The 20292-nt window shown below is 37.9% G+C and overlaps 1 protein-coding gene across 1 annotated transcript in view; it reads right to left on the bottom strand.

Moving 5' to 3' along the window:
* The window catches only part of RSPO3 (R-spondin 3), an 89403-nt gene that overhangs the window by 52929 nt on the left and 16182 nt on the right, over positions 1-20292 (bottom strand). Inside the window, exons 2-3 of the mRNA XM_034990571.1 lie at positions 3436-3627; positions 1739-1885 (exon numbers count right to left, since the gene is read on the bottom strand). Of these exons, the coding sequence (XP_034846462.1) occupies positions 1739-1885; positions 3436-3627 (339 nt within the window). The remainder of the gene's footprint in view (positions 1-1738; positions 1886-3435; positions 3628-20292) is intronic.

Below are 20292 nucleotides of genomic sequence, written 5' to 3'. Positions count from 1 at the left end.
ATGATAGAAAAACATTAATACATTTAAGATAAACAGCCTTTCAAGGACTGAATGCTACACTTTCAACAACTAAGAAAATCTAAACATGCTCCCCTTTTCTTGGGTAGAGAAATACCACAAACTTTTTGCAACTTATCCGAATTTCTGTCTTTGACTACTACACAGAACTGTTTCCTATTTCTTCCACAGTTTGGAACTTATTACCTTTAATCATCAGCCCTCAGGACTTACAAAGAGATGAACTTGAAGTGCTTTCTCATGTACGTTTTACTCTATTTCTAAGTTGTTTCTCTGCGTCTTTATTGACTAGAGGGAAAAAAAAAAAAGACTAAACAAAAATGAACCATGAACTGTTTCATGCTTGCTGTTTTCCAGATGCTTCTGAAATTATCTTTAAAATATCATCTATTTGTTTCGTTCTCCTACAAAGTTTGTTTAAAATAAGTGTTTCTTGGGCGCCTGGGTGGCTCAGTTGGTTAAGCGACTGCCTTCGGCTCAGGTCATGATCCTGGAGTCCCTGGATCGAGTCCCTGGATCGAGTCCCGCATCGGGCTCCCTGCTCGGCGGGGAGCCTGCTTCTCCCTCTGACCCTCCCCCCTCTCATGTGCTCTCTCTCTCTCTCATTCTCTCTGTCTCAAATAAATAAATAAAATCTTTTAAAAAAATAAAATAAAATAAAATAAGTGTTTCTTGTGGACCTGAAACAGTTAAACCACCACTTTAGAGTATTACTCGAGCACTTTTGATTCTAATGGATCTATCTGCGGGGACCCCAGGGGAGTCCTGGAGACAATCTTGTACTGAATCAGGAGGACATTTGTGTGCCAATATCATTGCAGCATCAAAGGTTCTTGTAGCTCTTGCCCAGGGGATTCTGAGATTTAGTATGCTGTTTTCCCATTTGGTTTAGCATCTGCTCCCCAACTGTTCATCAAACTCATAGCTGTAGTAGCTGTGCAACATTTAAAAGAGGGAAAATAGAGCCTGACAGTGATCTGTTATTTAGACAAACAACTGGTCTGAGGGACCTCCCCTCCAGAAAATTCAGCCTGCATTTAATCAGACCCTGTGACTTGTGTCCTTCTGTCAGTTTGAGTGAGTCCCAAATCCTCTCCTTGTTTCTAAATACCTGTGCAAGCAGGACATTTCAGCAAAGCAGTGCGAGAGAAAAAAGTCAGATTTTTAACTATATGAGGTCCAGTTCTGTAGATCTTTGGCTCATCTACTGAGTGTCAATGGGCTATATCCAGAGAATGTTTTCTCCCCTTGGAAAACAACATTGCTCACTGCTTGACATTAGACCTAGGTGTTTTGTGAAACTCTTGTCCTAATGTGGAAATTTATTTTAAGACCAAATATATACGTGTGTGTGTGTGTGTGTATATCTCATATAATACATATGCAAGTATGTCTATAATAAATTACTGTAAGTAGAACTTCACTGTATCATAATGATACAAAATAAATATTTAACGATCAGAATAGCTGAAACAGTTACCAGCAGTCTCTAAGAAATAATGGAGCACCCATGGGGTATAAATTGTATTGTGATACATGCTGGGTAAGGCTGTGGGAACTCTGCTAAGATGGTATCTTTGTAAGGAAGGATGAAGAAAGCGTCTTGGAAATAGTCCCTCAGGTAGTTGTGAAATAGGACTTTAAGCAGCACTTCCATGGAGACTGAAATTATCATCTGAGGTGTTTCTCTTCCCCTGTAAATCTTAGAGATCCTTCTCACCAATACTGACGCACTCCATGGTATGGTTGTTGGCTTCCAACCCTTCTGGGCAATTGTCAAGGCACTTTCCAAGGTGTAAGTAAAATCCACTTTTACACTTTGTGCAGAAATTTTTGTTGAAACAGGTATCACAGTCAGCTTTGCATTCTGAAAGAGAAAAAAGGAAAGAAATATGCTTTCATTATCTTCACTTACCTATTGCTGGTCCAGGTCTGTATGCTTACATCACAGGTACATGTGACTTTGGTGTCAAACACATTTAGGATTCAAAATTAATTTGCCAGACTGAATTACGGATTCCTTCACAGTCATTTAGTTGATGTACATCAGCCATTGATTTCAAAATTATTGTACTGATAGCCCTATGAAAAGTTTTTGGCAATATGTCTACTGCCAAAAATGTTTATAAGAGCAAGTATCTATTTATATTAAATGACAGCAAAAAGTTTTTCATCAGAGCTTTAATGAAATATACTAGATACTGCTTTTCGGCTGTTTGGGGAGTCTATTTGTTCATTCAACAAATATCTGATTGTCCACTATGTGCCTAGTACTATTCTAGAGATTGCTTGACAGCAGTGCATACAAGAGATAAGGACTTCACAGAGCTTACATTTTAGGAGGGGCGACACAATAAACAATAACAACATTTGACCCTTACATGGTGATTACTATAAGTCAGATACTGCTGCAAGTATTTTATAATATTAAGCCACTTAAGGGGTTTAAGTTGTGGAGGTTATCGTGAGGACAATCACCCAGGGAGGTAGCCCCTATTATAACTTCCATTTTACAGATAAGGAAACTGAGGCTCAGAAAGATTATGTAACTAGCCCAGGACCATAGAGCAGAGTGGTTTTGGAAACCAAGCAGTCTAGTTCCAGAGTGATAAGTGCTCTGGAAAGAGTAATGACGACAATAAAAGGTAGGAGAAAGATATGGCAAATGACTGATAAGGGGAGAAGGTTGACTGTTGTGAGTAAGCTGGCCATGGAATGCCCCCGGAGAAGGTGACATATGAACAGAATCTTGAATGAAAGAAAAGAGCCAACCAAGGAAAGATGCAGGCAAAGAGTTTTCCAAACTGGCAGAACAGTGAGTGTAGAACAGTAACTGCAAAGGCCTTGAGGTGGGAAGATCTTGCAAGAAGCCCAGTGAGGTCAGCGCAAAATGGCTACAGTTCAGTCACAGGAGAGGAGTTTGAGAGGAATTTAGATTCTGAAAGGTTACTGGGTCTACGGTGGGGAGAGCCGACTTCCAGGTCCAGAGGAGAGGAGATATGAGAGTGTTTTCAACATTTATTTCCAACAGATAGATAAATGTTTCATTTGCTATACTAGAATCCTTCTTGAAGCAAAAGTAGCTGAATTTATTCTTTAAGTCATTAAATACTTGGATGCTGTGATAGTAATGGGAACTCAGCTTAGAATACTTTTCTATAGGTTCCACGAAGAATAACCAGGTTCCCAGTTTTTGCTTTTACAATGAAAAACAGCAAGAACACAAAACTCGAGTGCTTTTTATAAGAGGTGAAAAGTTTCCTGCTCTGAGGGTTAAGTCCAAGTACGGTTTAGCCTAATTATCAGGTAAATATCATTATTTCCTTAACGCTGAATATCACAAATATGCTAGAGGCCAGTTCAAATCTGGAAAGACCCCAAGGATGAGATAAAAACATAATGCCATGTAGCACTTACTTGTACACTTATTTATATCTGGATATCGAGTTCCATAATATCCACTTGGACATGAAGAGAGACACACTCCAATCTGCTTCATGCCAATTCTTTCCAGAACAAAAAATAGTCTGGGCTTACATGACAAACATCCATTGTAATCTGAACACGTTGCACAGCCTCCTTGGCAGCCTTGACTGACGTTAGGATGCACTGAAGGGACAAATGCAGAAAGACAAAAACAAATGTTAAATTATAAATATAGAAATCCAATGACATTCTCTAGGCAGGAGATACACTTCGTTTCATTAGCTTTCAGTTGGTGGCAATGGGTGAATGAGTTGGGATTTTCCCCTCTCTTTTCTATGATCTATTGTTTCCCTTTAATACATACATACATTGTTTTTAATTTAATTAGAATTTGGGAATTTGGAAACTAAGAATATACTGCCTCAAACTATTTATAGATCACACACACACACACACAGTGAAAATATTCTCATTGAACTAGAACCCTGGAAGATTGGAGACTGGGTAATTTTGCACTGAAATCAGTGCACATTAGTTTGCTTGTCATTTATGTGATGGATGAAAAGCATGCATCTAATTTCTTCAAGCAAGGATGACAACATAGACGAAAACTTAACTTGAGTAAGGACACTTCCTTTTAGGATATCTTTTTTCAACTGTGGTCTATTAGAGAACACAGTTTTACTTTTTGCTCCAATGTAAATTGATTCTGAAATTATGTAGTTCCTTGGAACCCTCCCATGCTTTCTTAAAATATTTCCTCTCACATGAGTTTTATATTTATCAGTTCAAATGGATACAATGATGAAAATGTGATATTTATCTTACTAGTATTTCCACATGATCATATGTGGTTGTTTATATTACTAATTATAATTTATGATATTTATAATGTTCAACATTCTATCTTTGGGGAGAAAATTCTTATAGTTCTTTTGTCTTCATCTTCCATCTACTCAAGTGAAATATTTGGTGAGGACATGACTAAAGACTATTGCTACACATATTCATGTGTGTGGTGAGCTTGTTTATTAGCAAGTCTGCATAAATATAAACAAATATGTGGAAGATTCATGTTTACTTAAGATCTTCACAACTTTAAATCTTCGTATGACTATTAACTGGTCATCAACACATACATTTGAGCTGAGGGGAAACTGCTGACTGATGTACATCTCTCACATATCTGGTATTTGGGATAATTTCTTCTCCTTGTGTATTCTGTGTTCAAATACAATATAAGTAGCTTTATTGTCCTTCTAGGAATCCAGAAGGGAAAAACTGTGACCATTATGAGAAACAAAGGTTGATGCACAGGAGTGCAAAGGCATCTCTGTGTATTCTGACTTCTTTTGTAGGTGGTGGTGGGGGTGGGTTGGGCTCTGATGGGCCTTGACATTGTCAGGTCTGACTTCAGAGTGATGTTTGGTTCTTGCTAAGTTCTTTACCACAAAAAAAATCCCACCAGGCTTAGTTAGAAAGGGGTACCCATAAGCCCAATCAGCCTTACCACAGGGGTGCAAGGGTTAGCTACAGAGAGGTCATTTGGGTGATCAGCATCCTCTTCCTAGAGGAAACCATCCCTGAATCAGCCACAGGAACCACAAGCAGCTCATTCTCATTCCAGGACGTTTTGTAAATAAACTGAGGAAATGTGTGGGGGAAGGGAAGTCTGCTTTTCCTGTACATACTCCTCTATGGGGTGGGGCGGACATATAAAGTGGCACAGGAGGTTTAGACATTATAGGACCTAGGGGACTTGTAAGTGAAAACTGTTTTCCAAGTAACAGGATCATTTTTCATGCCAGTAAGTCAGCATTGGAGACTTACAGAAAATGTGTACATATTTTATGTAGGGAAAGACCCTAAAAAGAAAAGAGATGAAGAGAGCTTCCTGTGCTCAGAAGCTAGTTTGGTCCATTTTAAGACACGAGAGCTATAGGTAAAAACCTGTGAAAACTTCTCATAAGAAGTGCCTATAGAGAAGTGGACCTCACTTTGAAAGAAAATCACTCCAAGCCCAGGGCAGGAAGGGACTCTGAGTTTGAATGAAGATGGGTTTGACTGGTCCACAACAGCCTATCTCTATCTCTGAAATGCAGCTGCTCAAAGGAAACACAATTGTAATTTCAAGCACCTTGAAACTTCTGTCAATTACAATATAACTTGAAATCAGCTATGAAAATAAGCATGATTTATATGTGCAAAGCCTCAGAAACTGATAAACCTTAAAATACATTTCATTTAAAATTTTAGATTTTGGATGTTTGGAAACTTTTCCAGGAAAAGGCCCCATAAAAAGTCCCATGGTTGGTAACAGTTCCCACCAAAATTATGAGATGTGCCAAAGTACCTTGCTCAATTCTTTCTTTAAAACTTTCACTGATGAAATCTAACACAGTCAACTCATAACACGTTATGCTATATTCTTGTTTGTTTTTTTCATGTTTTGCCTTTTTAGACAAAAGTTTTTGGCAAAGTAGATTTTTGAAAAAGTAAAGAAGACATAATTGTCCTAATTGGGAAGGAAAATTTCCGTTTGTGTTTTATTAGGAAGTTTTGAATATGGGCAGGCACAAATGGTGGCAAACTTTATTTCTTCAGGAAGGTTTCAGTGTTATGCTGTGGGAAGTGGGAAAAATTGAGACTATGAAGCTCAGTTTCTATGATTCTAAATTTTTTTCTTTTACAGTTGAATAGTGATTGTTTCTTAAATGCTGTACAAGGGTCACTCAAATTATACAGTCAGTATTACACAAGTAGGTACAAATTTCCCAAACTTCATCTGAAGGCAAGTTTTTACTTTTTACATAGAAACCACAGAAAGCTTTGGTCTGGATTGACTGTAACAACTCTTTCAGCCTTAAAATCTTAGAATTCTAAAGTCAGAAAATTAAATTCTACTTTTTCACACTTCTTCTTTTCCATTCTAATAATAACTTCATTTTGAATTTCTGAATCATCTTTTTTTCAAACGATGTTTTTGGGCTATTATTTCATATGAGCAATGGAGGTGTTAATGGTGATGAGGTTTCATAGAATATCTAAGGTTTAAACCTAATCTTAGAAAACAAGTTGAACAAAACTAAAAGGCAACCTATAGAATGGGAGAAGATATTTGCAAATGACATATCAGATAAGGGGCTACTATCTAAGATCTATAAAGAACTTATCAAACTCAACACCCAAAAAACAAACAATCCAATCAAGAAATGGGCAGAAGACATGAACAGACATTTCTCCAAAGAAGACATACAAATGGCCAACAGACACAAGAAAAATTGCTTCACATCACTTGGCATCAGGGAACTACAAATCAAAACCACAATGAGATACCACCTCACACCAGTCAGAATGGCTAAAACGAACAAGTCAGGAAACAACAACTGTTGGTGAGGATGTGGAGAAAGGGGAACCCTCTTACACTGTTGGTGGGAATGCAAGCTGGTGCAGCCACTTTGGAAAATAGTATGGAGGTTCCTCAAGAAGTTAAAAATAGAGCTACCCTGGGGCACCTGGGTGGCTTAGTCGTTAAGCGTCTGCCTTCACCTCAGGTCATGATCCCAGGGTCCTGGGATCGAGCCCCGCATTGGGCTCCCTGCTCGGTGGGAAGCCTGCTTCTCCCTCTCCCACTCCCCCTGCTTGTGTTCCCTCTCTTGCTGTGTCTCTCTCTGGCAAATAAATAAATAAAATCTTAAAAAAAAAAAAAAGAGCTACCCTATGACCCAGCAATTGCTCTACTAGGTATTTACCCCAAAGATACAAATGTATTGATCCGAAGGGGCACCTGCACCCCAATGTTTATAGCAGCAATGTCCACAATAGCCAAACTGTGGAAAGAGCTGAGATGTCCATCGACAGATGAATGGATAAAGAAGATGTGATGTATATATATACAATGGCATATTACTCGTTTATTAGAAAGGATGAATACTTACCATTTACATTGACATGAAAGGAACTGGAGGGTATTATGCTGAGTGAAACAAGTCAATCACAGAAAGACAATTATCATTTGGTTTCACACATATGTGGAATATAAGAGACAGTGCATAGGATCATAGAGGAAGGGAGGGAAACTGAATGGGAAGTCATCAAAGAGGGAGAGAAACCATAAGAGACTCTTAACTATAGGAAACAAACTGAGGGTTGCTGGAAGGGAGGGGTCAGGGGGAAGGAGTAACTGGGTGATGGTCATTAAGGAGGGCATGTGATGTGATGAGCACTGGGTGTTATACACAACTGATGAATTACTGAAATCTACATCTGAAATTAATGATGTACTATATGTTGGTCAATTGAATTTAAATAAAAAAAGAAAATGAGTTGAAGTTATCACTATGTAAGTGGCCATGGTGGGGCTAGAGGGAACACCCCAATTATCCACATCAAGAAGGAGACTGGCATGAGTTCAGTGCAACTGATCCCATGGGTTGGGATCATTGATTTTGCAGATTTTATGAAATATCCAGGAAGTGATGCTTAATAGATGGAACTTAATATTGTAATGGTTGCCAGAGATGTAAATGAGAGTCTCTAGCTGTAGCTACTTAATTAGAGAAGACATCTTGAAAGGGGAATTGAAGAACGACAGAAGAAGGAAACATAGTCCAAAATAAGGGACATTGGTAAGAGAAAAAGACATACTTTCAGCTGATTTTTAACAATACTTTGTATTTCTACACCACTTTTGCTTTCAAAGCATGCATCTCACAGGAAGCTAAATTAACTATGATAACTATTGTTAGTAAGGATAGAAGCCATCACAATTATTTATTTTGAAACCTCAAACTAGGACTCAAAGAAATGCTGAAACTGTAAGACAAATAGCAAGTTTATATCAAAGGTTAGAACCTAGATCTTTGATATCTGGTAACAATCTCTTTATGTATAAGTAAACTTTAGTTGTATATGTAACAAGGTTAAATACGAATGGAAAAATGGGCAAAATTCATGGGAACTTTAAATTGGGACTTTCTTTTTACAAATGTGTCAAATACATGGTAAAATTAGTGTATCTTTCCCTAAAATTGGGAAATAGGAAAGCATCTTTTCTTAACTGGTATACAAAGTTTAAGTATGAAAAGAATATATATTAATGCATAACTTAAACCAATTTTCAGTGTCAGACTGTCGATACTCCCTGACTTCAATTTCTATAGTTGTTGAGCCTTCCTACTATTTCTCTATTTGATAATCTTGTGATGCATAACTGATGCAACAGTTCATAAAGGCTATTGTCATGAGAGTTAATCCAGCTTTTTTAAAAAGATTTATTTATTTTAGAGAGAGAAAGAGGGAGTGTCGGGGGGGTAGGGGCAGAGAGAAAGAGAGAGAGAGAGAATCTCAGACTCCCTGCTGAGTACAGAGCTAAAGGGGGTAGGGGGATGGACATGGGGCTCCACTTGGGGCTTGATCTCATGACCCTGAGATCATGACCTGAGACAAAATCAAGACTTGGACACTTAACCGACTGAGCCACCCAGATGCCCCTCAACTTTTTTGATAAAACATTCAGAACATAGAGTTTTAAATGGTAGAGCATTTGGTAAATACAAAATTTTGGGGGGCGCCTGGGTGGCTCCGTCAGTTAAGCATCTGCCTTCGGCTCAGGTCATGATCCCAGGGTCCCGGGATCGAGCCTCACGTGTCAGGCTCCCTGCTCAGATGCTCCTTCCTGCTTGTGCTCTCTCACTAACTCTGTCACTATCTGTCTCTCTCTCTTAAATAAATAAATAAAATTTTTTAAAAAAATACACAATCTTTGGCTAGTTCTCTTCAGTATTTATGATGTACCAAACCAACTGCAGCACTGACATCTAAGCTCTGTTTCTGTAAGAATTTAAGTGTAAGCCTCAAGGATTTGCCTTAGTTTAATCCCCTTCTAAAACCCAACTGCAAATGTACTCACATCTACCGTAAATTGCTATGTGGAAGAAATCCAATATTGCATGCTGCCAATTATCTCTGATGGTCATTTATTTGTGGCTAGAGAATTTCCAGAAGTACAAAATTTGGTAGACTTTAGGTTTATAAAAGCTTTGACTGAAGTTCACAGTAAGTGCTAAATACATGAAAGTAATGTAGTGATTTCATAATTCAGAGAATAAAAGATAAATTAACAAATTTGATAAAAGTTATTTTTTAATAATAATTTAAGGACCAGATTCGTTCTAAAGCATTCTTGTCTTCACAACAGTCACTGCCTGCTCTTCTTCCTGTAGTGACCTTGAGAGACAGGGTAGGGATAAGAGGTCAGTGGAATTCTATAATCAAAGCTAGTTTTACATCTGTCCTTTCTTCCATGTCCTCTCCTTTTATGAGGATGTTCACATTGATTGGAAGCTTCTTGAAAGTCGGTCCTGATAATGTCTTCATAATTTTCTTGATAATTCCCAGCTTCTACATAGGGCAGCTACTCATTAAATGGGTTCTCAACAAAGACTTTTGATTGTTGAACAGACGAAGGCAGTAAATATGAAAGATAAGCTATTTATTTGTGTTTTTAAAAATAATAAAGATGCCAGAGAGGTAAATACTTAATAGAAAAGTACAGTAACTATTTTAAGTCGGCTTTGCCCATGAATATCTGATAAGGGAATAAAGTTTCAAATCACATACAATGTGAGGATACTTAATTATGAAATAAATCATTTGAAATAAAATAATAAAAGTTTTTCCAGGTGCCATTTACTTCAGCTATCTCTTCACCTAAAGGAAATGTAGACTTGTTTCTTGCCTAAGTAAGGACAGCACATTTCTATCATACCTTGGGTCTTAATTGTAATGGAATCATTTTTAAGTTTAATATAGTGTTATGGTCATGGAAAGAGATGTTTCATGCATCCTATGGAATGTTTGACATTATTAACTTTAAGAAAAATCTAATGTTAAAAATTTGAATAACTTGGCAGTCTCTTTCAAATTCTATTGAATCAACCCCAGAAAATATTGAGAGTCAATGTGTCTTATTTATAGCAGCCAAGGCAGAACAGACAATGGCTAATTTCCACAACCATTTGTTAGGTATAGACAACAAAATATCAAAATCTGTTTGAATGAATATAATTACTTATTGGTATACAATACTCCTTTACATTCTCAAATGATGATATCTGGATGAATAGAGGCCTATCATAGTCCTCTACTATTATTTCTGACTAGTAATTTGTTGAGAGAACCACATATTTATATATACAAACATACACAGATTTTGCTATTTTTGCAGTATCATCTGATGGTGTATACATATATGTATATATTGTATATATGTATATATGTAATTAGACACATGATGCCCACATGCGTAATTAGACACATGAGACACACATTCTATTTGGTCCTTTCCCAAAGTCAATAGCACATACATTAACTGACCTGAAGCAGTTGGGATAATAGAGTCTGCCATATCTTTTGTCCCAGTGAATTAACCTTGAATATTCTGAAAGTTTGTGTCCACACCAATGGGTTCACCAAATTCCTAAAGTCTCAGAGAGGAATGTATTCACCAGCTGCTGAATACAGCCCAGTTAGGGCTCCACCATTATTATGTGGGGAAACATACTGTTTTTAATGGAAACTATTTCTTTGAGGACTTGGAAAATCTTTCTCTTTCTCTTAATGAATAATAATTTCCTGAAGGGAGTCTAATATTTATATTCTATAAATACTTTAAAATAAAACCACAGCAATAAAACAGACCTAACATTAAATAGCAATTAGCTAGACTTTCCACTAAAATCAAGCCAGCTCAAAATATTATGAAAATGCTAGCAAATGATGACAGATATAGAATTCCTGAAATCTAAGCTATGATGAATATTTGGCAGCTAGATGCCAACTTGGTGGCCAATGGCTGTGCTCTGTCTCTCCACAGGCTACAGAATTAGGACTAGAAATGAAAGACAGATGAAAATGGGCTGCATTGTATATACATTGTGAAAACCATGATTAAGGTTTTCGACAAAAATTTCTGATAACTCACTATTTACCTAACCCTACACGTGATGTAGTAAATGTAGGAGTGAACAAGGCATCTAGTTCCTGATCTTATGATGTTAATCAAGTGAACAATTAAATGCTTAAAGATTTTGATGGATGTTGTGAGTGAAATAAACAGGTGAATAAGACAGGGAATAACCGTGGGGAGCTACTTTAAATACAGTGGTCAAGGAAGGCATCTTTTAGAATGTCACCCTTTAGCTGAGACCTGGAGAATGAGAAGGAGTCAACTATGAAAAGCTAAGGGAGGGAGAGTATTCCAGGTGGAACATCAGCAAGTGCAAAGACTTTAAGTCTATGGGAAAAAAACAGGCATAAGGAACAGCACAAGGGAAACCAATGAGGCTGCAGCACTGTGAAGGGTGAGAGATGAGTTTAGAGAAGGAGGGTAGAGCCAGATCCTATAGAACCTTGTGGATCAAGGTAAACAGCTGGGATTATATACCAAGTGTATTATATACCAAGTGCATTGCTAAGTGAATAGCAGAACGAAAGGAAAGAACACATTTTGCCTGACATAATCATTCACTTTAATTTTTGTTAATTTTATGGATCATGAAACGGAACCAGCATCTTGTATTCCTCGAAAACATGTTGTTTTATCAATATTTATATTAGAGGAGAATGTTCTAGCTAGCCCGACAAGATAGAGATTTATATTCAGATTCTAATCTTTGAAGAGACTGTGCATCAATCTACATGTTCTTTGCTCTTGGAAACATTTCATTTCTCCTTTGTTTCTCCTATCTTTCTTGAGTAGTAATTTTAGTTTGCTTCAGAGTTTTACATTTTTCTCTTTTCCTGGAGTGTATGTGTGGGGGATAGTGGTGGTGGTAAAGAGAAACAGGAAAATTATGAAATACATAAGAGGTCATAAGAACAAATAAAGAGAATAAAAAATAAAACATTTTGCAATCTTGCATATAAGCTTTTCTGTATTTTTCTCAATTTTTAGTATTAGTGATGCACATTGGCAAAGTCTAGGTAATTTAGAGCAACAACATTATAGTTTTCACTTCTAATCTTCCTTTTAGAATCTCTATGTTATGTTCTTTTTTTCCATTAAATAAATTAATAACTTGTGGGCTAATTCCAAAGTTGGTCCTTCAAAAGTAGTGAAAACCATATTAGTTTTCCTGTGACCTACCAGATAGCTATAGTTAATTCTGCTGTTAACACTGCAACAGAAAGCATTTTGTACAACCAAAAAATAGTGTTTCTTTCCTAACCACAAGTCGAAAATTTATCGTAAGGTTAATGCACCCTGCTACGGGTATAAAATGTAAGGTACTGAATCAGCATGTACAGCTGTTGCTAAGGGAGGGAAAACTTCCCCTTTTCCAAGTGGCCATGTTCCCAAGTGGAGGTGAATAGAGGACAGGAGAGAGTGGATAGGGGTAATGGAGACCCAGATTCCATAGAGAGCCAGGACCTGTTGATGAGTTAGTGGGTGGTAATAACAGCATTTTTCGTGAGACAGATCCAACAGTGTTCATCCAACAGTGGGAATCATTATGTGCTCTGGTCTGGCTGAGAGAGCCATTCCTTTTTTTTTTTTTTTTTAAAGGAGAGAATTAATTAGAAATCACCATAAACAGAAAATGTGATAGTTTAATGGTAATGAATCTGCATGGGTGTGATTCCATAACTACTAAGTTTGCATTCTTGAACGAAACAAACTTCAGTTTGTGTTAAAAACAAACTCTACTTTGTTATATTATGAATAAACTTGGATCTTCTTGCCACATAGCATGCTAAAGTAGCATATCTGATGGCTGAAGTCTTAGCATAAGCAAACAGCAGGCGAAAAACTTGCGGTATTTTAACAGGCACAAGAAGATGTGCAAATAGTGGGTATACCATTAAATAAATCCAGCTTTATGTGTCACATCCTGAGCAGAAAAAATAAGTGGATTTTTCTCCTAGATTCACAAAATTGCTGACAGAGCAGAAGGTGCTGACACGCACCTTTGTGAGTTTGATGCATTTTTGTACTTCATGTGCATGGTTTACTGCATCACTACCTCATTCAGAAATGAGTCCTGCACTCTTCCCAGACGAGCACAGGGACTGGGGGATGGTGAACTGACTTTGGACTCATACAGAGTTCTGACATTTGCTAGCTGAATAACCAAAATTTATCTCTTTATTCAGCTACTCATTTAGATAATTAAACTATCCAACATCCATGCACAGCTTGTGAATGAGCATCTAAAGACGAATAAAACCAATCATCTGTATCAAGGAGTTCACAGTCTGATTATTGAGACACAAGTTGCTCAACCTTTTTGAACCTAAGCTTTCTCATCTGTAACATGGGAATATCTACTTGACAGATACTGGGGCGATTAAATGAGATCACGTGTAAGCATCTAGCACTCTTACAGGCACTCATAACAAGTCACTATGTGGGGCGCCTGGGTGGCTCAGTTGGTTAGGAGACTGCCTTCGGCTCAGGTCATGATCCTGGAGTCTCTAGATCGAGTCCCGCATCGGGCTCCCTGCTTGGCAGGGAGTCTGCTTCTCCCTCTGACCCTCCCGACCCTCCCCCCTCTCATGTGCTCTCTCTCAAATAAATAAATAAAATCTTTAAAAAAAAAAAAGTCACTATGTGTACAGCATTTCATTTTACCCAAGAAGTACTAACTACAACCTTGTGCTATCTCCACTCTTATTCCAGGCAGCTGTGAAGCTTTAGTCAATAATGACTCTCAAAACCTCCAAGCAAGGAGGCTGTAGAGAGGGCAGATGCTGATGCTTCTTCTAACACAGGTGATTTGGGTAACTTTGGAGAGCCAGGGACTAACAGTCATAGAAAGAGGCTACTTTTTAAGGACCACAGATGCAGCATTTAGTGAGTATCAGATATGGTGGTCTCACACAACATTTTGAGCAGGAAGGCCTCTGGGACTCTAGCAACCCACTGAAGACAAGGACCTGCTCAAACAGATGGAAAGAGGTAAGGCGCGGGGCGCCTGGGTGGCTCAGTTGGTTAAGCGACTGCCTTCGGCTCAGGTCATGATCCTGGAGTCCCGGGATCGAGTCCCACATCGGGCTCCCTGCTCTGCAGGGAGTCTGCTCCTCCCTCTGACCCTCCCCCCTCTCATGTGCTCTCTGTCTCTCTCATTCTCTCTGTCTCAAATAAATAAATAAAAACTTAAAAAAAAAAAAAAAAAGAAAGAGGTAAGGCGTGCCATAGAAATGATACCAGAATGGTATAGAGAACCTGAAAGTCTTTGCCAGTAAGGCTCTAAAACTGAAAGTGTACTGTGTGTAAAACTGAGCTGGAGTACTTTTGAGTAATACGAATACATAGGTTTCATTCCAAAAGATTCTGATTCAGGAATGAAGAGGGGGTTCCAGGTAGTGGCATCTCGGTGAAGCATTCCAGGTGAATGTGACACAGGTGATACCCTACTTTTAGTATCACATCATTGCCATTTTCACAAATAAGTATTTATTCGGTGATTACTCTTCTAGGGACTCAGAAACAAAACATGGTCTCCAACGCAAGAAGCCTACTATACAGTTAGTAAAACAGTCTTTTTATATTTTAGGGCCCATAAATATATAGACTAGAAATTTAGCAGAGCAGAAATTCCAAGGCAGGGGCAGTTGCTGATGGCTGAGATATGTGAAGATGCCAGAGAGCAGTCAGGAACAGTTATGGGACTTGAAGGAAAAGGCCTTAGGCAAATAAAAAGGAAGGAAGACAGTGTTAGGAGCAAGAGTGTTATGCATGAGTACATAAAGAAGATTTGGGAGAATGGTGAATATAACAGTGGAATTTAAAAGGATTTTAGAGCTCTTCCTTCTCTCTTTAATTTCAGATGAGAACACTGTGGTCCACATAGTTAATTAGCTTCTAGCTGACAGAATCATAAACCTTTGGAAGTTTAGTGGGATTTGGTTCAAACAGCCTCTCCAGAACAGTCCATTTAATCATGTCTAGTAAAATAAATCCTATGTTTTGGGAGCAGCCAGTATAATTATTTTATAGCATCTCTACATATTGAACATCTTAAAACATCTCCCCATTTTGAACGTAGACCTGCCTGTCTTTCAGGAAGTTCTAGTACTATAGAGCACACCCAATCCATTTTCTCCTTTTTCCTTAAGAGAATTTGTTAAACAGTGCTTGGTGCTTTGGATGGAAAGATGGATAAAACCTAGGAGTCTGAAGTATGGTGAGAGACCATAAACAAAGTAAAGCCAGTGCGGTAAATATTATGTACAAGGCCTTAGCAGAAAGGAGACTACTAACCATCCGGAACCATCTACTTGGGAATCCTGACATCTGAGCTGGATTTTGGAAAATATGGGGAAACTGGTGGGGGTTTGAATTTAATCTTTTATATAATTGAAGGAACTGTTTATAGACAAATCAGTCACATGATTTTTTTTTTAAATATTTTTATTTATTTATTTGAGACAGAGAGAATGAGAGACAGAGAGCACGAGAGGGAGGAGGGTCAGAGGGAGAAGCAGACTCCCTGCCGAGCAGGGAGCCTAGTCACATGATTTAATTTGGTTTTAAGCAAATTCTCTGATGACAAAGAGAAGAATTTCTGGGGAGGAAAAGCTAAAAGTTGAGTTAATAGGATGTTATGTTATGTTTGATACCTGGCACTGCTGTTTGCTGAATTAGAATAGCATTAATGGGAGTAATGCAAAAAGAGGGCATGGATTTTAAAGTTATTTCCGAAGAAGAATGGGCAAGGTTGACAGGATTTGACAATCAATTTTAAACGGGTAAATGAAAAAAAACTAATAAATGGGTAAATGAAGGAATAATAAATGTTGATTTGGGTGTTTCTAACTGGGGAGATAAGGAACAAAATGATGTAATTAATTGAGATATAGGGATTCAGAGATATCCAACTAGAAGGGCAGGTGACTGAGGGAGGGAGAAAAGCAGGTAAAAGTGATTATATTGAGGTCCTGGGGGCTTGGAGTTGTCTTATTCTCCCTTTATATCCCAAAGAGATAGACCAGGACCAGGCATATTGATGGGTTCATAATAAACCATAAAGAACAAATAAATTCCTTCATTTTATAAAAAATAAAACCCTCTAAATCAAGAACTGAGACTTATGGAATTTTAGTGCCTTCACAAGGAAGGATCACCTAGCCTTAGTGGCACTCTTCAGGGTTTTTTTTTTTATTTCACTAAAACATAAAATTTATGGAGAGAAATAAAGGGGAGCAAAAGTTAAGACCAAACATAAGGAGCATGAATAGCAGACTAAGGAGTTTAGTGAAGATAACAAGGAAACATTACGGTTTTGAAAGGTGATGGAATTTTAGGAAACGTTTATGTGTTATAGGAGTTCAGAAAACAAAGTTGGGGGGATTCTTCTAACCCAGCATTTCAACCATCACACCTGAGCATGCATGAATTTAGAGAGCTTTCCAAAGCCGAAGAGAGCCAAAATGCTGAAGCTAAGCTTAGTTTCTTACGGCATCAATATCCGATTACATTTTCCAGAGTTTGAGATCAGTTCCTGATGTTCAGTTCTGGTGATAGTCATTGTGGAGACAGGACCTGGAAAGTTAGTCATGAAAACTGCCCAGAGAAGGAGCAAAGACACCTGCTGGTTATTCCTCTGGTTTTCTGCCCTCCTCACGGGATAAAACACATTTTCCTGGGGTCCATTATAAATAATCACTCTACATTGAGACTACAGAGCCAAAACCTTTTGTTACAAAAAGAGACACACCATGGCTCATTTTGCCTCACCATACCCCCAACAGGCATGCTGGTTTGAACACTGAATCACCAGAAGGTGCACTGATCAATTTTTATGAGGGAGCTGATTTCAGAATCCTAATTCATTACTCTTTAACAAAAATACTAATTATAGACAGTGAAATAGCAGAATGGGAAAGGTCTTTTTTAAATCATTTAACAGAATATTATGGTCCACCCCCGCCCCCGCCTTATCTGCGGTTTTGCTTTCCAGTTTGTTATCTGTGGAACCATATTTTGGGAGCAGATGATCCTCCTTCTGACACAGTGTCAGAAGGTCACTAGTAGCCTAGTGTTTATGTTATTTGCCTCACTTCATTTAATCATGTAGGCATTTTGTCATCTCATATCATCACAAGAAGAAGGTGGGGGGAGTACAGTACAATAAGATATTTTGAGAGGGAGAGCACATTCACATTACCTTTATGACAGTATGTTATAATTGCTCTATTTTATTATTAGTTATTATTGTTAACTTCTTACTGTGCCTAATTTATAAATTAAACTTTATCATAGGTATGTGTGTGTAGAAAAAAACAGTACATATAGGGTTTGGTACTATCCCTGGTTTCAGGCATCCACTTGGGGGGTCTTGGAATGTGTCCCCTGCAGATAAGGAGGAACAACTGTATATCACTACAAGTCTCTATTTTTAGTTTCTTTTAGTTTATAAGGACTATTAGGGGATCTGTGGGCTTAGATTTTATTTTTAGATTTGAAAGCATTTTTGTTTAATCTTTAAAGTGGCTTATTTACCAGTCTTTTCCCTCAGCGTGTGTGTCCCCCCTACCCCAAGGGCTCACACATTGGTATTTAAAGGCAAAGGACCTTAATGATCCACCAATTCACCTTGTCAGCCGGTAAGAATAATCTAATCCATAATAGAGATTTCCCCTAATTCACATGCTTTTACTGTGAAACACCAAAGAAATTATACTAATAGAAGGAACTTCACAGGAGATAAATGGGGATTGTGGTCATGCAGGAAAGGCCAAGGACTTGTAGTAAAACAAAACAAATATGCCCCTTTCAGAAATTTGAGATTGAGTTCTGCTCAAATTTACTAGCTTTGTGATACTATACAAATCACTTAACATCTTTAAGCTTGATCTGTAAAACGAGAATGGTAAAACCTGCCCTGCTCGTTTCGGGGCGCGGGTATTGAAAAACTCAAACAAGACAATGTTCATAAGCTGTACAAAATTATACTGATATGTTATAGTTAACAGTGGGCATAAATGATCCTTTACCAACTAAGGCCAGATCTGAATCTAACCATTCCCGAGAATAGAGTAAGAATACATTTGATGAGAAAACTGACAAGTGTATTTGATGAGAGTACGTGTAATTGGTTTGTTGTTTTAAAATTGTGCCCTATCATGAGTCATGTTAGACTAGGGTAACAGGTTATAGTAACTTTTTAGATTTGCATCTCTTGGAATAAGGAAATAAGGAGATTGTGAAATAAGTGTTGATCCAGTGAGCAGATAATTCTCTTTGAAATGACAATTAATTAAACAAATAAGAATCAAATTGCCAGAAGATCCACAGAACGCTTCTCTGGAAGGCCATTCCTCGAACCTATCTGCTGTTTGGCCTTTGTTGTTACAGAATGGCCACAGGAGTTGTTTCTACTCTAGGGTTTACTACAAAATGACTTCAGTCTGCTGGCCTACTTCCCTGGCTCTTTTTTCCCTCTTAAGTAATTTGAGGGGATTATGCTGCATACACTACTCCCCCAAATCTTCCTACCTACTAAAACATGTTGTACACCTAATCCACACGTGCTCTTTCTCTAATATTTTCTATTGACATAAATGGCATCAATCTAGTTGCCAAAGCCAGGATTCTAGGAGCCCCACTCACCCTCATCTCCAACCACTCTTCCCTATGGAATCTACATCCTTAGCTAAGAGAGCTCACATCTTTCCATTTCCCACCACGACTAGTGCTACCATTTAGCAATTAGAGTAATCTTTTAGGAACAATAGTTAAGATTTTATCAGGCCCCTGCTTTAAAAACAGCTTAAAGGCTTCTCACTGCTCTTCCCGAGTAACCACTTCGGTCAGTTAGCTCAGTCTACTCTCTCTCAACCTCATTTCTTGTCTAAGGAGCCATTCATAGTACAATCTCAGCTGTAGAGAGAACTCTCCCTCATTTAAACCTCCTCCGGCATTGTCTTCTTGATGAAAAGCAGAGTGTAATGAGAAAGCTGTGCTTTAAGTCAGAAGATCTGGGTATACTCTTACATCTACCATTCCTGGCTGTCACTTTGGTCAATAGCTTAATGGTTTTGAGCACCAGTTTCTTCATTTATAAAACAGTTAAAATATATTGTGAGTTGTTGTAAGGTTTACAAGAGATAATACATATAAGAGCACCTGATATTTACCTTTCTTTACTCAAAAGTTTTCACAAGTTAGTAAAACATACAGAAAAGAATTGGATCATGCTATTTTTAAGGCTCTGAATTCTGGCAACTGACATCTTTAAAGCTATCAATTGATGTTAAGAAAGGTCATCAACAGACTGGCATAAGAAATCCAAATAACATGTTGTTATGTGTTTGTCAAAGTGATGCTTTAAGTAGACTGGATGGTATGTTCCATGTAGTGGTCAAGGGGTTACCATAAACGGTTTGAAAAATGTCCCCATGAGATGGACAAAAATGTACTATTTTTAAACACACACTATTTTAATATTTGTTTGGTAAAAGTAATTCCAGTTAGTGAACTAGCATGAAAGTTCAACTATAGAAATTAGTCAATGTGCTGAAAAGGGAAATTTGCTCAGCCAAACTATGTCATTCCATTACAAGCTTTACCTAACAATGCCAACTACGTTTATAGTACGCATAGCATACTTCCTATGATTGTCACAGACGTCATGCTAAACGATGACTCTTATTCATTGGTCATAAATTTTCAGACAAGATAATACTGGGAGGCCCAATAAATTCCAGTGTTTTCTGTTGATCTTCCTTCCACCTTCCTGCCTCATCCTCACATGCTGTCTGGTATCCTTGTTTTCTAGAGAAAAATCTGGGTGTGCATTGGCTCATTTGTAAACCATCTCATTAATTTCCAATTCTGTTTAA

The sequence above is a fragment of the Mirounga leonina genome, unplaced genomic scaffold (assembly GCF_011800145.1).
Source record: "Mirounga leonina isolate KUSES-001 unplaced genomic scaffold, KU_Mleo_1.0 Mir_53, whole genome shotgun sequence".
NCBI classification, from domain to species: Eukaryota; Metazoa; Chordata; class Mammalia; order Carnivora; family Phocidae; genus Mirounga; species Mirounga leonina.
This window is presented reverse-complemented; position numbering and strand designations above follow the sequence as displayed.